Below are 14463 nucleotides of genomic sequence, written 5' to 3'. Positions count from 1 at the left end.
TTTGATGAATAGAAAGTTCAGAAGAACAGCATTTATCTGAAATAGAAATCTTTTGTAACATTATAAATGTCTTTATCATCACATTTGATCAATTTAAAGCATTCTTGTTAAATGAAAGTATTAATTTCTATAATTTCTTTCCAAAATAAAAAAATATTAACTCCAAGCTTTTGAATGGTATAGTGTATAATGTTACAAAAGCTTTTTATTTCAGATAAATGCTGATCTTTGGTTCTTTCTATTCATCAAAGAATCCAGAAAAAAATTTACTCAACGGGTTTAAATATTGATAATAATAATAATAATAATAATAAATGTTTCTTGAACAGCAAATCAGCATATTAGAATGATTTCTGAAGGGTCATGTGACACTGAAGACTGGTGTAATGATGCTGAAAATTTAGATTTGATCACAGGAATAAATTACATTTTAAAATATATTCAAATAGAAAGTAGTTATTTTAAATAGTAAAAATATTTCACAATATTACTGATTTTACTGTACTTTGGATCAAATAAATGCAGGTTCGGTGAGCAGAAGAGACTTCTTTAAAAAAACATTAAAAATCTTACTGTTCAAAAATTTGACTAATATGCTTATATATAATATGCTTTTATTTGATCTTTTGTTTTTAACTTAAACCTTTAATTTGACTTCTAATTTCACATTCAGTTAAATGTCACTTCAATTTCACATTGACTATAATTTTACCCATTTATTTGTATGGCCTTTTGTCATTCATTTGTAGCATTCAACCCATTTAAAACAAAAAAAAATTACTCTTTAGGTTTAATTTTTTTTTTACCTTAATATAAAAACGTATTTTTATTTCACATGAATTGTAGTTCAGTTTTTACTTTATATTTATTTACAGTTAATTTAAGTGCCTCAACTTATTTCCATTATTTCAGCAACATTTATCATTTTCATTTGTCTTTCATCTCATTTTTATTTTATTTTATTTTATTTCACTTAACAAAACATGTTTTTAATAGTTTTAGTTGATGTTAACACTGGTCAAAAATATTGTCGGTGCATTCTGATAAAACCAACATGTATATCCAATACAGTACTACAATATAGTAGGTATTTCACCAGTGGGACTTTTACAAGTGTGAAATAGACTAAATATGCTAGTGCAATGAATGGGATTGCTAATGTATAGCTTTCTCCAGGTATTACAGACTATATATGTGAATCAAACATGGTTTGCTATTTTAGTTTTTTTTATCAATTGGTTTATGCTGAAGTCAAAGAAGACTAATACAAGTTCAATGACATTTGTGTTCATTAAATTGACATGAAACAAACTCCTTTGCATTAAGCATCCAAACTCTCCTGTCAGAGTTAGTGATTAGCGTGAGAATGTGCTCAAGTTTGAGTTTAGTGGGAGGTGTCCAGGTGAATTCTGGGTAACACCCAGGCGTTCTGCTGTAGTAAATAGATCAGCGTGTTCAATAATTCAGCCTGCTAATGAATGTTGCAGGGGAAGATGTGGGACCAAACCTCTAATCGACAGCTTATGGCGTTAGCCCCCAGTGTTCGGTTTCCACGGCTACGGTTGATTGACAGGGGACATACAAAATGCATGTGCGTCATGCGTGCCTTCAGCTAGCGTTTCAGGGTCTGTCTCAAGCCTTTGACCCCCTCTGCTCTCTTACAGTAATGAGAAGGTGCATGATTAAACACCACCCTTATATAAACACGCTCAAGGTGATCTGCCTGCTCAAGATCAAGTTGATATTTATTTGATTTTGAATGCATTGATAAATGATCAGGTTTTGTAGTTGGAACTGTGGGCAGCTCTGTCATGTCTACATCCGTGATTTACAGTCTATATGAGGTGATGCACGTGAGCTTGACGTGTTATCTTTGCATGAATTCAGCCACAAATAGTCTCAAGGCTGCACGTGAAGTGGGCTGAAGAACAGACAGTTCTTATTTCTGTCGAGTGTCAGTCTGACACCTGCAGTCGTAACAGAGTTTAATCAGAGCTAGTGCTTATTGACAACCAGCAAAACATAGTTATAAGCCATTATTTTGATGCTGTGCATATTTCATTGTGAATGTGGGTTTCCTTTTTAGTACAATGTGTTTTGAGGATTTATTCAAAAACATTTTATGATATTGTATATAGTTTTTTTTAATTGTGTACGAGTAAAAATATATATATAAATCACCAAAGCTGCATTTATTGATCACAAATACAGTAAAAACAATGTTGTAAAATAATATTACAATTTAAAATAACTGTTTTCTAGTTCAATATATTTTAAAATGTAGTTTGTTTAGCAGGATTTTCAGTGTCATTAATCCAGTCTTCACTGTCACTTTTAGAATATGCTGATTTGGTGCTTAAGAAACATTTATTATCAGTGTTGAAAACCGTTTTTATTGTTTTTGAGGAAACGGTGACACACTTTTTCAGAAATCTTTGAATAGAATGTTCAAAAGAACAGCATTTATTTAAAAGAGAAATCTTTTGTAACATTTTTAACAACTATCTCTTTTGATCAATAATATGCATTCTTACTGATTAAAAATTCATTTCTTTCAAAAAATGTTTGAGATCACAAGATGATGACATGGAGAGCAAATGGGGACTTTGTTAGTCTTCATATTCATTTTTTAGCTGTATACTATTACTATATAAGCAATTGTTTTTGTATTTTATTTTTAAAAGGTTTTTAGCGTAATTAACTGAGAAAACGTTAATATTTGAATGAAACACAAGTCAATCAAGTCTAATGAGCAGCCTCTGAGCAGTAAAATGATCCTTTTGGTTATAACCCATGACAATACCCCAGCGTCCCATTTCTGAAGTGTATTATTAGCTTAGTAATATTTAAACTTATAACATGTTTTCTTGCTGTGTTCTGAATTGCTGTGTTTTGTTCCCTGCAGGAAATTGCACCAGCAATTTGAAATGTATAAGGAGCAGGTGAAGAAGATGGGGGACGAGGCACCGAGCACCCAGGAGCAGAAGAGTGAAGCCCCCACCTGCGGAATCTGCCATAAAACCAAGTTTGCCGACGGCTGCGGCCACCTCTGTTCTTATTGCCAAACCAAGTTCTGCGCTCGCTGTGGAGGAAGAGTTTCACTGCGCTCTAACAAGGTACAGCCGTAACGCTCCTCAGATCACACAGACGTTCATACGCAAGCACTGACTTCAGCTGGACCTCAACACTTGTCATGATGGCTGTGTTCAGAATGAAAAATAGCATACGGTGCAGTATGCATGGCATGCTGCCAACTATTTTTTAAATAACTTACAAAGTGAGAAATATCGCAAAAGGTAGTATACCACGCTGTTGTCGCATGACTAGTAGTGTCTTTTTAGCATCTTTGAAATAAACTTATTGACAACCAGCAAAACATAGTTATAAGCCATTATTTTGATGCTGTGCATATTTCATTGTGAATGTGGGTTTCCTTTTTAGTACAATGTGTTTTGAGGATTTATTCAAAAACATTTTATGATATTGTATATAGTTTTTTTTAATTGTGTACGAGTAAAAATATATATATAAATCACCAAAGCTGCATTTATTGATCACAAATACAGTAAAAACATTAATGTTGTAAAATAATATTACAATTTAAAATAACTGTTTTCTAGTTCAATATATTTTAAAATGTAGTTTGTTTAGCAGGATTTTCAGTGTCATTAATCCAGTCTTCACTGTCACTTTTAGAATATGCTGATTTGGTGCTTAAGAAACATTTATTATCAGTGTTGAAAACCGTTTTTATTGTTTTTGAGGAAACGGTGACACACTTTTTCAGAAATCTTTGAATAGAATGTTCAAAAGAACAGCATTTATTTAAAAGAGAAATCTTTTGTAACATTTTTAACAACTATCTCTTTTGATCAATAATATGCATTCTTACTGATTAAAAATTCATTTCTTTCAAAAAATGTTTGAGATCACAAGATGATGACATGGAGAGCAAATGGGGACTTTGTTAGTCTTCATATTCATTTTTTAGCTGTATACTATTACTATATAAGCAATTGTTTTTGTATTTTATTTTTAAAAGGTTTTTAGCGTAATTAACTGAGAAAACGTTAATATTTGAATGAAACACAAGTCAATCAAGTCTAATGAGCAGCCTCTGAGCAGTAAAATGATCCTTTTGGTTATAACCCATGACAATACCCCAGCGTCCCATTTCTGAAGTGTATTATTAGCTTAGTAATATTTAAACTTATAACATGTTTTCTTGCTGTGTTCTGAATTGCTGTGTTTTGTTCCCTGCAGGAAATTGCACCAGCAATTTGAAATGTATAAGGAGCAGGTGAAGAAGATGGGGGACGAGGCACCGAGCACCCAGGAGCAGAAGAGTGAAGCCCCCACCTGCGGAATCTGCCATAAAACCAAGTTTGCCGACGGCTGCGGCCACCTCTGTTCTTATTGCCAAACCAAGTTCTGCGCTCGCTGTGGAGGAAGAGTTTCACTGCGCTCTAACAAGGTACAGCCATAACGCTCCTCAGATCACACAGACGTTCATACGCAAGCACTGACTTCAGCTGGACCTCAACACTTGTCATGATGGCTGTGTTCAGAATGAAAAATAGCATACGGTGCAGTATGCATGGCATGCTGCCAACTATTTTTTAAATAACTTACAAAGTGAGAAATATCGCAAAAGGTAGTATACCACGCTGTTGTCGCATGACTAGTAGTGTCTTTTTAGCATCTTTGAAATAAATATGGTTATTTTGCACTTTTAAACCTCTAAAGCCTAACGTTTGAAATAATAATCAGAAAAATCTTTTGAAATGGAACATTTAGACAAAGATGTATAAGTAGATATATACATTTATAGATCGTAAGATATATAAATGCTTAGTTTTATGATCAAAGCTTTGTAGTTGTAGTGGGGTAACACATATAATACAGTGCAATACAATGATGATTAAAAGAGAAATGATTGTAAATAAATGTTTCTCAAAAGCCTGATGCATCATATTTGATGCATTTCAACATGATTTTGTTTTGTTTATAAAATGTGACCCTGGATCACAAAACCAGTCTTAAGTGTGAATTTTTTTAAATTGAGATGTATACATAATCTGAAAGCTTAATAAATAAGCCTTCCATTGATGTACGGTTTATTAGGATCGAAAAATATTTGGCCGAGATACAACTATTTGAAAATCTGAAATCAAATTGATATTTTGTGAAAATCTCCTTTAAAGTTGTCCAAATTAAGTCCTTAGCAATGCATATTACTAATCAAAAATGAAGTTTTGATATGTATATATGGTAGGAAATTTACTAAATATCTTCCATGGAACATGATCTTTATTTAATATCCTAATGATTTTTGGCATAAAAGAAAAATCGATCATTTTGACCCATACAATGTATTTTTGGCTATTGCTACAAACATACCCGTGCAATTTAAGACTGGTTTTGTGCTCCAGGGTCACAAATATTGATAATTATGTAAACCTTGCTTCAGTCTAGTGTTCATCTTGAAATATTACTAACAAGCTATTCTTAGATTTATTTCATAAAATCAAGATTTCACAGCAAATTGACATGTTAGCCAGCTGAAGGTGAATGTTTTTAGAATTATACCTAAATGCTTTTTATTGTACTAAAAAAGTATAAACGACCAATCAGATGACAGAAGACATGTAGTAGATTGTGTGCAACAATTCTCAGCAACGTTTTGATCATGTTGGTAGTTTAGAGGATTTAAAGCATTGTGAATCAAATATGATACAGTATAGGGTTTATAGGGTTATAGTCCAGTATTGAGTAAAATGTCTTAACCTTTGGCAATCCAATCAAACAATAAGCTAAAATTATATTTCTAACATCAAGTGGTATGCATTGCATTGTTGGATACAATATTCATGTACTGTGCTTTGGTTTTATACTGCACCAAAAAAAAAATGTACATACTGTGCTTAGTTTGCATAGAGCATACTGCAAAAATAGGGTGCATAGTATGCCATTCTGAGCATATTTGATATTTAAAGGGGTCATATGATGCATTTCAATTTTTCCTTTCTCTTTGGTGTGTTACAAGCTCTTGGTGCATAAAGAAGATCTGTAAAGTTGCAAAGACTAAAGTCTCAAATCCAAGGAAATATTCTTAATAAAAGTTAAGAGTCAACTAGGGCTGCACGATAAATCGCATGCGATATTTAACGCGCATCTTATCAGTAAAGCTGGTTCTGTAATCAGCGGTAAATCTCCATCACCTGCGGGCTTTCATATTGAGCAGCATTAACTACACAGAGCCGTTGTTCACTGACGAGCTGCGCCAAAAATCGCGCGAATATGAACGTGGTTTTGCGCAGCTCGTCAGTGAACAACGGCTCTGTGTAGTTAATGCTGCTCAATGTGAAAGCCCGCAGGTGATGGAGATTCACCGCTGATTACAGAACCGGCTTTACTGATAAGATGCGCGTTAAATATCGCATGCGATTTATCGTGCAGCCCTAGAGTCAACCACACCTACCTAAAACGGCTCGTTCTAACACGCCCCCACATGTCTACGTCACGATGTGGGAAGATTTGCATAAGGCCGCCCAAATGTTCACGCAAAGAAAGAAGGCGTAACTTTTATTCTCGCTGTAGTATTGTTGTTGCCGCAGCGCAACGCGTAAAAAGACAGTGTAAGTCATTATAATCCGTAATTATGTCTCCACTGGATGCAACAAATGCCTCGTTTATAATGGGTTTTCATGTTTTTGTGTCGTTGCTCCGGCTGGAACAAGGCATCACAGTATGGTAGGGGCGTAACATTTCCATCACACGCTTGAGGTATTCGGCCAATCACAACGCACTGGATAGCTGGCCAATCAGAGCACACCTCGCTTTTCAGACCGATGAGCTTTGTAAAAATCGACGCGTTTCAGAAAGGCGGGGCGTAGAGGAGAAACAATAATGTACAGTATGTGGAAAAGAATGTGTTTTTTTAACCTTAAACCGCATAAACACATTTCATTACACCAAATACACAAAATAATGTTTTTTTTAGCAGCATCATATGACCCCTTTAAAATGTGATAGTGAGATGTTATTAATAGATGCTAAAAGCCATATTTGAATTTTTTAATAGTTGAACTTATTAATGCAGGTCCTTTTTATTGTGAATTTGCATACAGAAGTCATGTTTGTTATTTCCTGCTGCTGGTCGCTGAGGGTTGAGCAGGTAATGCGATGACCACAAGAGGGCGATACTCCCTCTGTTTTTACCACCTCGCCTGTTGGCCCGGGGCGATGGATGTATCAGGCCAGAAACTGCTTATCTAACCTTTTGATGTCTCTCTCCCAGTACAGTCTTAGTGCTTTTAAATGACTTTGCTCAGAGTAATAAGCGGCGATGTGATTGGCTGCAGTAGTACATGAACATCTCTTTGTGTCTGAATGTCACTCACACTTGTTCTCCCCTCTTCTTTTTTCCCTTGTCTTTCTCTCTTGCTTTTCTTCCCCTGTGGAATTGCAACAGGAGGATAAAGTGGTCAGCACCCTTTTTCTTGTCTATGCTTTGATATTTAGCTTAGATGATTGCACACCTCCATTAAAGGTGCTGTAAGCGATTATTTTAATTATTTTTTTGGAGAAGCACACATAAAATGAGCCTCAGGAATATCTCACAGGTAGTAAGGACATTTAAGACTCCTTTTTAAGGCAGTCAGAAACAATCTCTGTCCGGTTGCTCTACAAACCTTTGAAGGATGGGTTTTTGGAAAAAAGTGTGAGTGGTTTAAGTTACACTGTAAAAACAAATACACAATGATGACCATGTCAAACTTTCAAGGATAACAGGATGACATTTTGGCATCAATTTATATATCTTTTACTTAATTTTTTTTAAACAATTTTAATACAGTGTATTTTACTATAAAAGTAAATTAATTTTCATGGTACATTTTGTATTATGAATATAATTGTATAGTTGTATTTTTGTGTGTGAGTGTATATATATATATATATATATATATATATATATATATATATATGTGTACACATATTTGTATGCATTTTTTAAAACAAGTTATAAGGTTATTCATGCACTTTTATTAATTAAAAATCAATAAAAAATATTTAAAAAAAAAATTATTTTACATGAAAATGTGCATGTATTTTTTAAATATTATATTAAGATGAATGTAACCTGTATCTCTATAATTAGATTCTGTTCTATTATTGTTACTTGCATTTATCAATTCACTTTTTAAGTTTTTATAATAGGCCTATACATTGTATTAACAGTTTCTACAATGATGGCAAAATGGTTGAAATTATCAAAATGGCTGAAATCGCTTACAGAACCTGTACTAAATGAGAAATGATTGTGATATTGCTATAATCAACTTGATGACATTGCATCACCCCTCATTTCAACATCAGCACCTTTTCATATTATGTTAAAGTGGGAAAACCACAATAATAGCTTTATAATAAACAATAAATAGCTTTGTGAATTCTTTCGTTTGTGTTGTGGTTGTGATTGAATAGTGACAGTTTTGAACAATAGCGACAAAAAGATCACCATATTATTGCAATTTGATAAGACAAATTAGATCTCTAAAAGGTCTTCATTTTTTATTTTATTTTTTTACAATTGATTCCAACAATGACATTCCAACAGTATCAAATTAAGATTTGGCTTAAATCTCCTGCTCCTCAGATGTCTCTTATGAGGAAAAAGACCTTAGTAATCGCCTATAGGCCCCCTTTATAGGTTCAGAATTTCGTTTTGTTTTATTAAGGACAAAGTTGATAGTTAAATGTGAACTCCCTGAGCAATTAAACAGCAGCCTCTTTATTGTGCATGTTGTTTTGGCTGCATGAGTACAGTGTAGTAAAAGTGTTGCGTCCAGCTCCAGGCTGGCAGGCGGCGCGGCTCTTTGTGCAGAAGGACAATAGAAATACTCTCGTGTTCCTTTGAGCACAGATGGTGATGCAGCAGGTTCACCTGGAGTGTTACCTGTCACACACCGGCCCCGTTTCTGAGTTATGGTGATCCCCACAGACCTCACTCACACAAACCTGCCAGTCTAACTAGACTTGATAAAGCTCAGTAATATGGCAGTATATGGGAGAATCTCATGAAAACATAGGTCACATTTTGCACCAAAAAAAACAAAATAATATTTTGCAAGGCTATTCATTGCCATGTTGTGTCCAGATACATAAACATTATTTTAACATAAAAAATATTTTTTATTACATAATACATTACTTTAACATGTTCAAATGTTTAAAAAAAAAATCCATAAGGAAATGTATGGCTATTAATTAACATAATGTGTTCATATCTATAATAAAAATAAAATTAAAATAAAAAGTATTTTTCATAAAGATATTGTCAAAAACATCAATTATTGGCAATATTAAGAGGATTTTGCATTTTTTCAATTAATGTAGGCCTGTTACATTCTTATTTTTATTATTAAAAATGAAAATCCCACTGCGAGGATGACAAAATATAAGGCTATTGACTCAATGAAAAAAAAGGTATTTTAAAACAGGTTTATTATACAATGAATTATATGTCTATAATTAAAATATTAACACTGCAGTCATCAATAAAAATCAATGAAATAAATAACTTTATTTTAAGCACGACTTTCAAAAACAAGCTATTTAACACAAAATACGTTTCTTCTCATATTTTTTCCGCTATGTACGGGCCACAAGAGAAAATATTAAGGGAATAAATAAAGACAATTAGCTATATACGGTTATCAGCATATGTTGATTCGTCTCTCGTTGTCTCTTTCATTTCTACATAGTGAATTGTCTGAGATTAAAATGTTCACCGGCATAACTCTTGCGCAAAGTTTGCATGTTGCTTGTGTGATATCCATTGGCTCGCCTTCATGGTTTTAAACAGAAGTATTTCCAACATTGCTATTTAAGCTAATGTTAACCCAACCCCCCCCACCCCCACCCCGTATTGTACCGAACCGTGACACCACTGTGTCGTATCGAACCGAACTGTGAATTTTGTGAACCGTTACACCCCTAAAAGCTACTCATTACCACAATGCATTCAGATGAATAATATAAAATTATGGAAAACATAATTTTATATATGTATAAATATAAAATTCAAAAAATATAAAATAAAATTTTCCTTAAAGGAACACTCCACTATTTATGAAAATAGGCTCCCTATAGTTAAACAGTTGAGTTTTACCGTTTTCGAATCCATTCAGCCGATATCCGGGTCTGGAGGTTAAAAAAAAAAAATTAGTAAAATGGCATCTCGCTCAAAAATTACCAAAGAGTTTCGATATTTTTCCTATTTAAAACTTGACTCTTCTGTAGTTACATCGTGTACTAAGACCGACAGAAAATTAAAAGTTGCGATTTTCTAGGCCGATATGGCTAGGAACTATACTCTCATTCTGGCGTAATAATCAAGTAACTTTGCTGCCGTCATGGTTTTAAACAGAAGTATTTCCAACATTGCTATTTAAGCTAATGTTAACCATTTCCATTCAGCCGATATCCGGGTCTGGAGGTTAAAAAAAAAAAATTAGACCGTTAGCATCTCGCTCAAAAATTACCAAAAGAGTTTCGATATTTTTCCTATTTAAAATTTTAATTTAAAATTTAAAACTTGACTCTTCTGTAGTTACATCGTGTACTAAGACCGACAGAAAATTAAAAGTTGCGATTTTCTAGGCCGATATGGCTAGGAACTATACTCTCATTCTGGCGTAATAATCAAGTAACTTTGCTGCCGTACAATGGGTGCAGCAGGCGCAATGATATCACGCAGCGCCTGAGCGAGATGCTAATGGTCTAATCCGATTCAATGATCTATGCTAAGCTGCAGCTAAAAGTGCTACAGCCAGACCCGGAGATCAGCTGAATGGATTCGAAAACGGTAAAACTCAACTGTTTAACTCTAAGGGAGTTGGAAAATGAGCCTATTTTCAAAAATAGTGGAGTGTTCATTACCATAACATGTCCAGATGTATAAACATAAAATGTAACATGTACATATAAAATTAGAACACATTATCAATTATATAACATCAATAGTGATTATGAATAATTGCAAGGTTATTTATTATTGCTCTGCAAATCTGAGTACAGTTTGAGACATTGTTGCATTGTTGAGTTGGGACTTTTCTATTTGGTTACTGGGGCATTTCTCTGTCAAAAAACTTGAGAAGCAGGAAGTAAAAGTCTAAAAGTCTTCACCATTTAAAAAAAAAAACGATATTAAGGAGATTTGAATTCCTACAGTTGCCCATAATTGAGCGTTACAGTGTCTCCTGGTCATTTTGCTACGAGTGATCAGCTCTCACTGGTTATAGTCTGCAGCAGGGGCGTAGCCATCATTGCAGAAGTGAGGGGGACAGAAATGTTATATATATATATATATATATATATACAGTGGGTACGGAAAGTATTCAGACCCCCTTCTCTTTATTGTGCATGTTGTTTTGGCTGCATGAGTACAGTGTAGTAAAAGTGTTGCGTCCAGCTCCAGGCTGGCAGGCGGCGCGGCTCTTTGTGCAGAAGGACAATAGAAATACTCTCGTGTTCCTTTGAGCACAGATGGTGATGCAGCAGGTTCACCTGGAGTGTTACCTGTCACACACCGGCCCCGTTTCTGAGTTATGGTGATCCCCACAGACCTCACTCACACAAACCTGCCAGTCTAACTAGACTTGATAAAGCTCAGTAATATGGCAGTATATGGGAGAATCTCATGAAAACATAGGTCACATTTTGCACCAAAAAAAACAAAATAATATTTTGCAAGGCTATTCATTGCCATGTTGTGTCCAGATACATAAACATTATTTTAACATAAAAAATATTTTTTATTACATAATACATTACTTTAACATGTTCAAATGTTTAAAAAAAAAATCCATAAGGAAATGTATGGCTATTAATTAACATAATGTGTTCATATCTATAATAAAAATAAAATTAAAATAAAAAGTATTTTTCATAAAGATATTGTCAAAAACATCAATTATTGGCAATATTAAGAGGATTTTGCATTTTTTCAATTAATGTAGGCCTGTTACATTCTTATTTTTATTATTAAAAATGAAAATCCCACTGCGAGGATGACAAAATATAAGGCTATTGACTCAATGAAAAAAAAGGTATTTTAAAACAGGTTTATTATACAATGAATTATATGTCTATAATTAAAATATTAACACTGCAGTCATCAATAAAAATCAATGAAATAAATAACTTTATTTTAAGCACGACTTTCAAAAACAAGCTATTTAACACAAAATACGTTTCTTCTCATATTTTTTCCGCTATGTACGGGCCACAAGAGAAAATATTAAGGGAATAAATAAAGTCAATTAGCTATATACGGTTATCAGCATATGTTGATTCGTCTCTCGTTGTCTCTTTCATTTCTACATAGTGAATTGTCTGAGATTAAAATGTTCACCGGCATAACTCTTGCGCAAAGTTTGCATGTTGCTTGTGTGATATCCATTGGCTCGCCTTCATGGTTTTAAACAGAAGTATTTCCAACATTGCTATTTAAGCTAATGTTAACCATTTCCATTCAGCCGATATCCGGGTCTGGAGGTTAAAAAAAAAAAATTAGACCGTTAGCATCTGCCTCAAAAATTACAAAAAGAGTTTCGGTTTTAAACAGAAGTATTTCCAACATTGCTATTTAAGCTAATGTTAACCCAACCCCCCCCACCCCCACCCCGTATTGTACCGAACCGTGACACCACTGTGTCGTATCGAACCGAACTGTGAATTTTGTGAACCGTTACACCCCTAAAAGCTACTCATTACCACAATGCATTCAGATGAATAATATAAAATTATGGAAAACATAATTTTATATATGTATAAATATAAAATTCAAAAAATATAAAATAAAATTTTCCTTAAAGGAACACTCCACTATTTATGAAAATAGGCTCCCTATAGTTAAACAGTTGAGTTTTACCGTTTTCGAATCCATTCAGCCGATATCCGGGTCTGGAGGTTAAAAAAAAAAAATTAGACCGTTAGCATCTCGCTCAAAAATTACCAAAGAGTTTCGATATTTTTCCTATTTAAAACTTGACTCTTCTGTAGTTACATCGTGTACTAAGACCGACAGAAAATTAAAAGTTGCGATTTTCTAGGCCGATATGGCTAGGAACTATACTCTCATTCTGGCGTAATAATCAAGTAACTTTGCTGCCGTACAATGGGTGCAGCAGGCGCAATGATATCACGCAGCGCCTGAGCGAGATGCTAATGGTCTAATCCGATTCAATGATCTATGCTAAGCTGCAGCTAAAAGTGCTACAGCCAGACCCGGAGATCAGCTGAATGGATTCGAAAACGGTAAAACTCAACTGTTTAACTCTAAGGGAGTTGGAAAATGAGCCTATTTTCAAAAATAGTGGAGTGTTCATTACCATAACATGTCCAGATGTATAAACATAAAATGTAACATGTACATATAAAATTAGAACACATTATCAATTATATAACATCAATAGTGATTATGAATAATTGCAAGTTTATTTATTATTGCTCTGCAAATCTGAGTACAGTTTGAGACATTGTTGAGATCTATTTTTGGGACTTTTCTATTTGGTTACTGGGGCATTTCTCTGTCAAAAAACTTGAGAAGCAGGAAGTAAAAGTCTCGGTTTGTTCACCATTTAAAAAAAAAAAACGATATTAAGGAGATTTGAATTCCTACAGTTGCCCATAATTGAGCGTTACAGTGTCTCCTGGTCATTTTGCTACGAGTGATCAGCTCTCACTGGTTATAGTCTGCAGCAGGGGCGTAGCCATCATTGCAGAAGTGAGGGGGACAGAAATGTTATATATATATATATATATATATATACAGTGGGTACGGAAAGTATTCAGACCCCCTTAAATTTTTCACTCTTTGTTATATTGCAGCCATTTGCTAAAATCATTTAAGTTCATTTTTTTTCCTCATTAATGTACACACAGCACACCATATTGACAGAAAAACACAGAATTGTTGACATTTTTGCAGATTTATTAAAAAAGAAAAACTGAAATATCACATGGTCCTAAGTATTCAGACCCTTTGCTCAGTATTTAGTAGAAGCACTAATACATCTAATACAGCCATGAGTCTTATTGGGAAAGATGCAACAAGTTTTTCACACCTGGATTTGGGGATCCTCTGCCATTCCTCCTTGCACATCCTCTCCAGTTCTGTCAGGTTGGATGATAAACGTTGGTGGACAGCCATTTTTAGGTCACTCCAGAGATGCTCAATTGGGTTTAAGTCAGGGCTCTGGCTGGGCCATTCAAGAACAGTCACAGAGTTGTTGTGAAGCCACTCCTTCGTTATTTTAGCGGTGTGCTTAGGGTCATTGTCTTGTTGGAAGATAAACCTTCGGCCCAGTCTGAGGTCCCGAGCACTCTGGAGAAGGTTTTCGTCCAGAATATCCCTGTACTTGGCCGCATTCAACTTTCCCTCGATTGCAACCAGTC

The 14463-nt window shown here is 34.3% G+C and overlaps 2 protein-coding genes across 2 annotated transcripts in view; both read left to right on the top strand.

Annotated features, from left to right (window-relative positions):
* Positions 1–3128, top strand: part of LOC107592506 (regulating synaptic membrane exocytosis protein 2-like) — a 25908-nt gene extending 22780 nt beyond the window's left edge. The window contains exon 3 of the mRNA XM_016282039.1: positions 2906–3128. Within this exon, the coding sequence (XP_016137525.1) occupies positions 2906–3128 (223 nt within the window). The remainder of the gene's footprint in view (positions 1–2905) is intronic.
* A 1149-nt stretch (positions 3129–4277) lies between these two features.
* The window catches only part of LOC107592505 (regulating synaptic membrane exocytosis protein 2-like), a 167598-nt gene continuing 157412 nt past the window's right edge, over positions 4278–14463 (top strand). The window contains exons 1-2 of the mRNA XM_016282038.1: positions 4278–4474; positions 7475–7486. Of these exons, the coding sequence (XP_016137524.1) occupies positions 4286–4474; positions 7475–7486 (201 nt within the window). The 5' untranslated portion in view covers positions 4278–4285. The remainder of the gene's footprint in view (positions 4475–7474; positions 7487–14463) is intronic.

Source organism: Sinocyclocheilus grahami, unplaced genomic scaffold, assembly GCF_001515645.1.
Source record: "Sinocyclocheilus grahami isolate Dianchi unplaced genomic scaffold, SAMN03320097.WGS_v1.1 scaffold153.1, whole genome shotgun sequence".
Classification (NCBI taxonomy): domain Eukaryota; kingdom Metazoa; phylum Chordata; class Actinopteri; order Cypriniformes; family Cyprinidae; genus Sinocyclocheilus; species Sinocyclocheilus grahami.
Note: the sequence above shows the minus strand (reverse complement) of the source record. Positions and strands in the feature narration are given on the sequence as shown.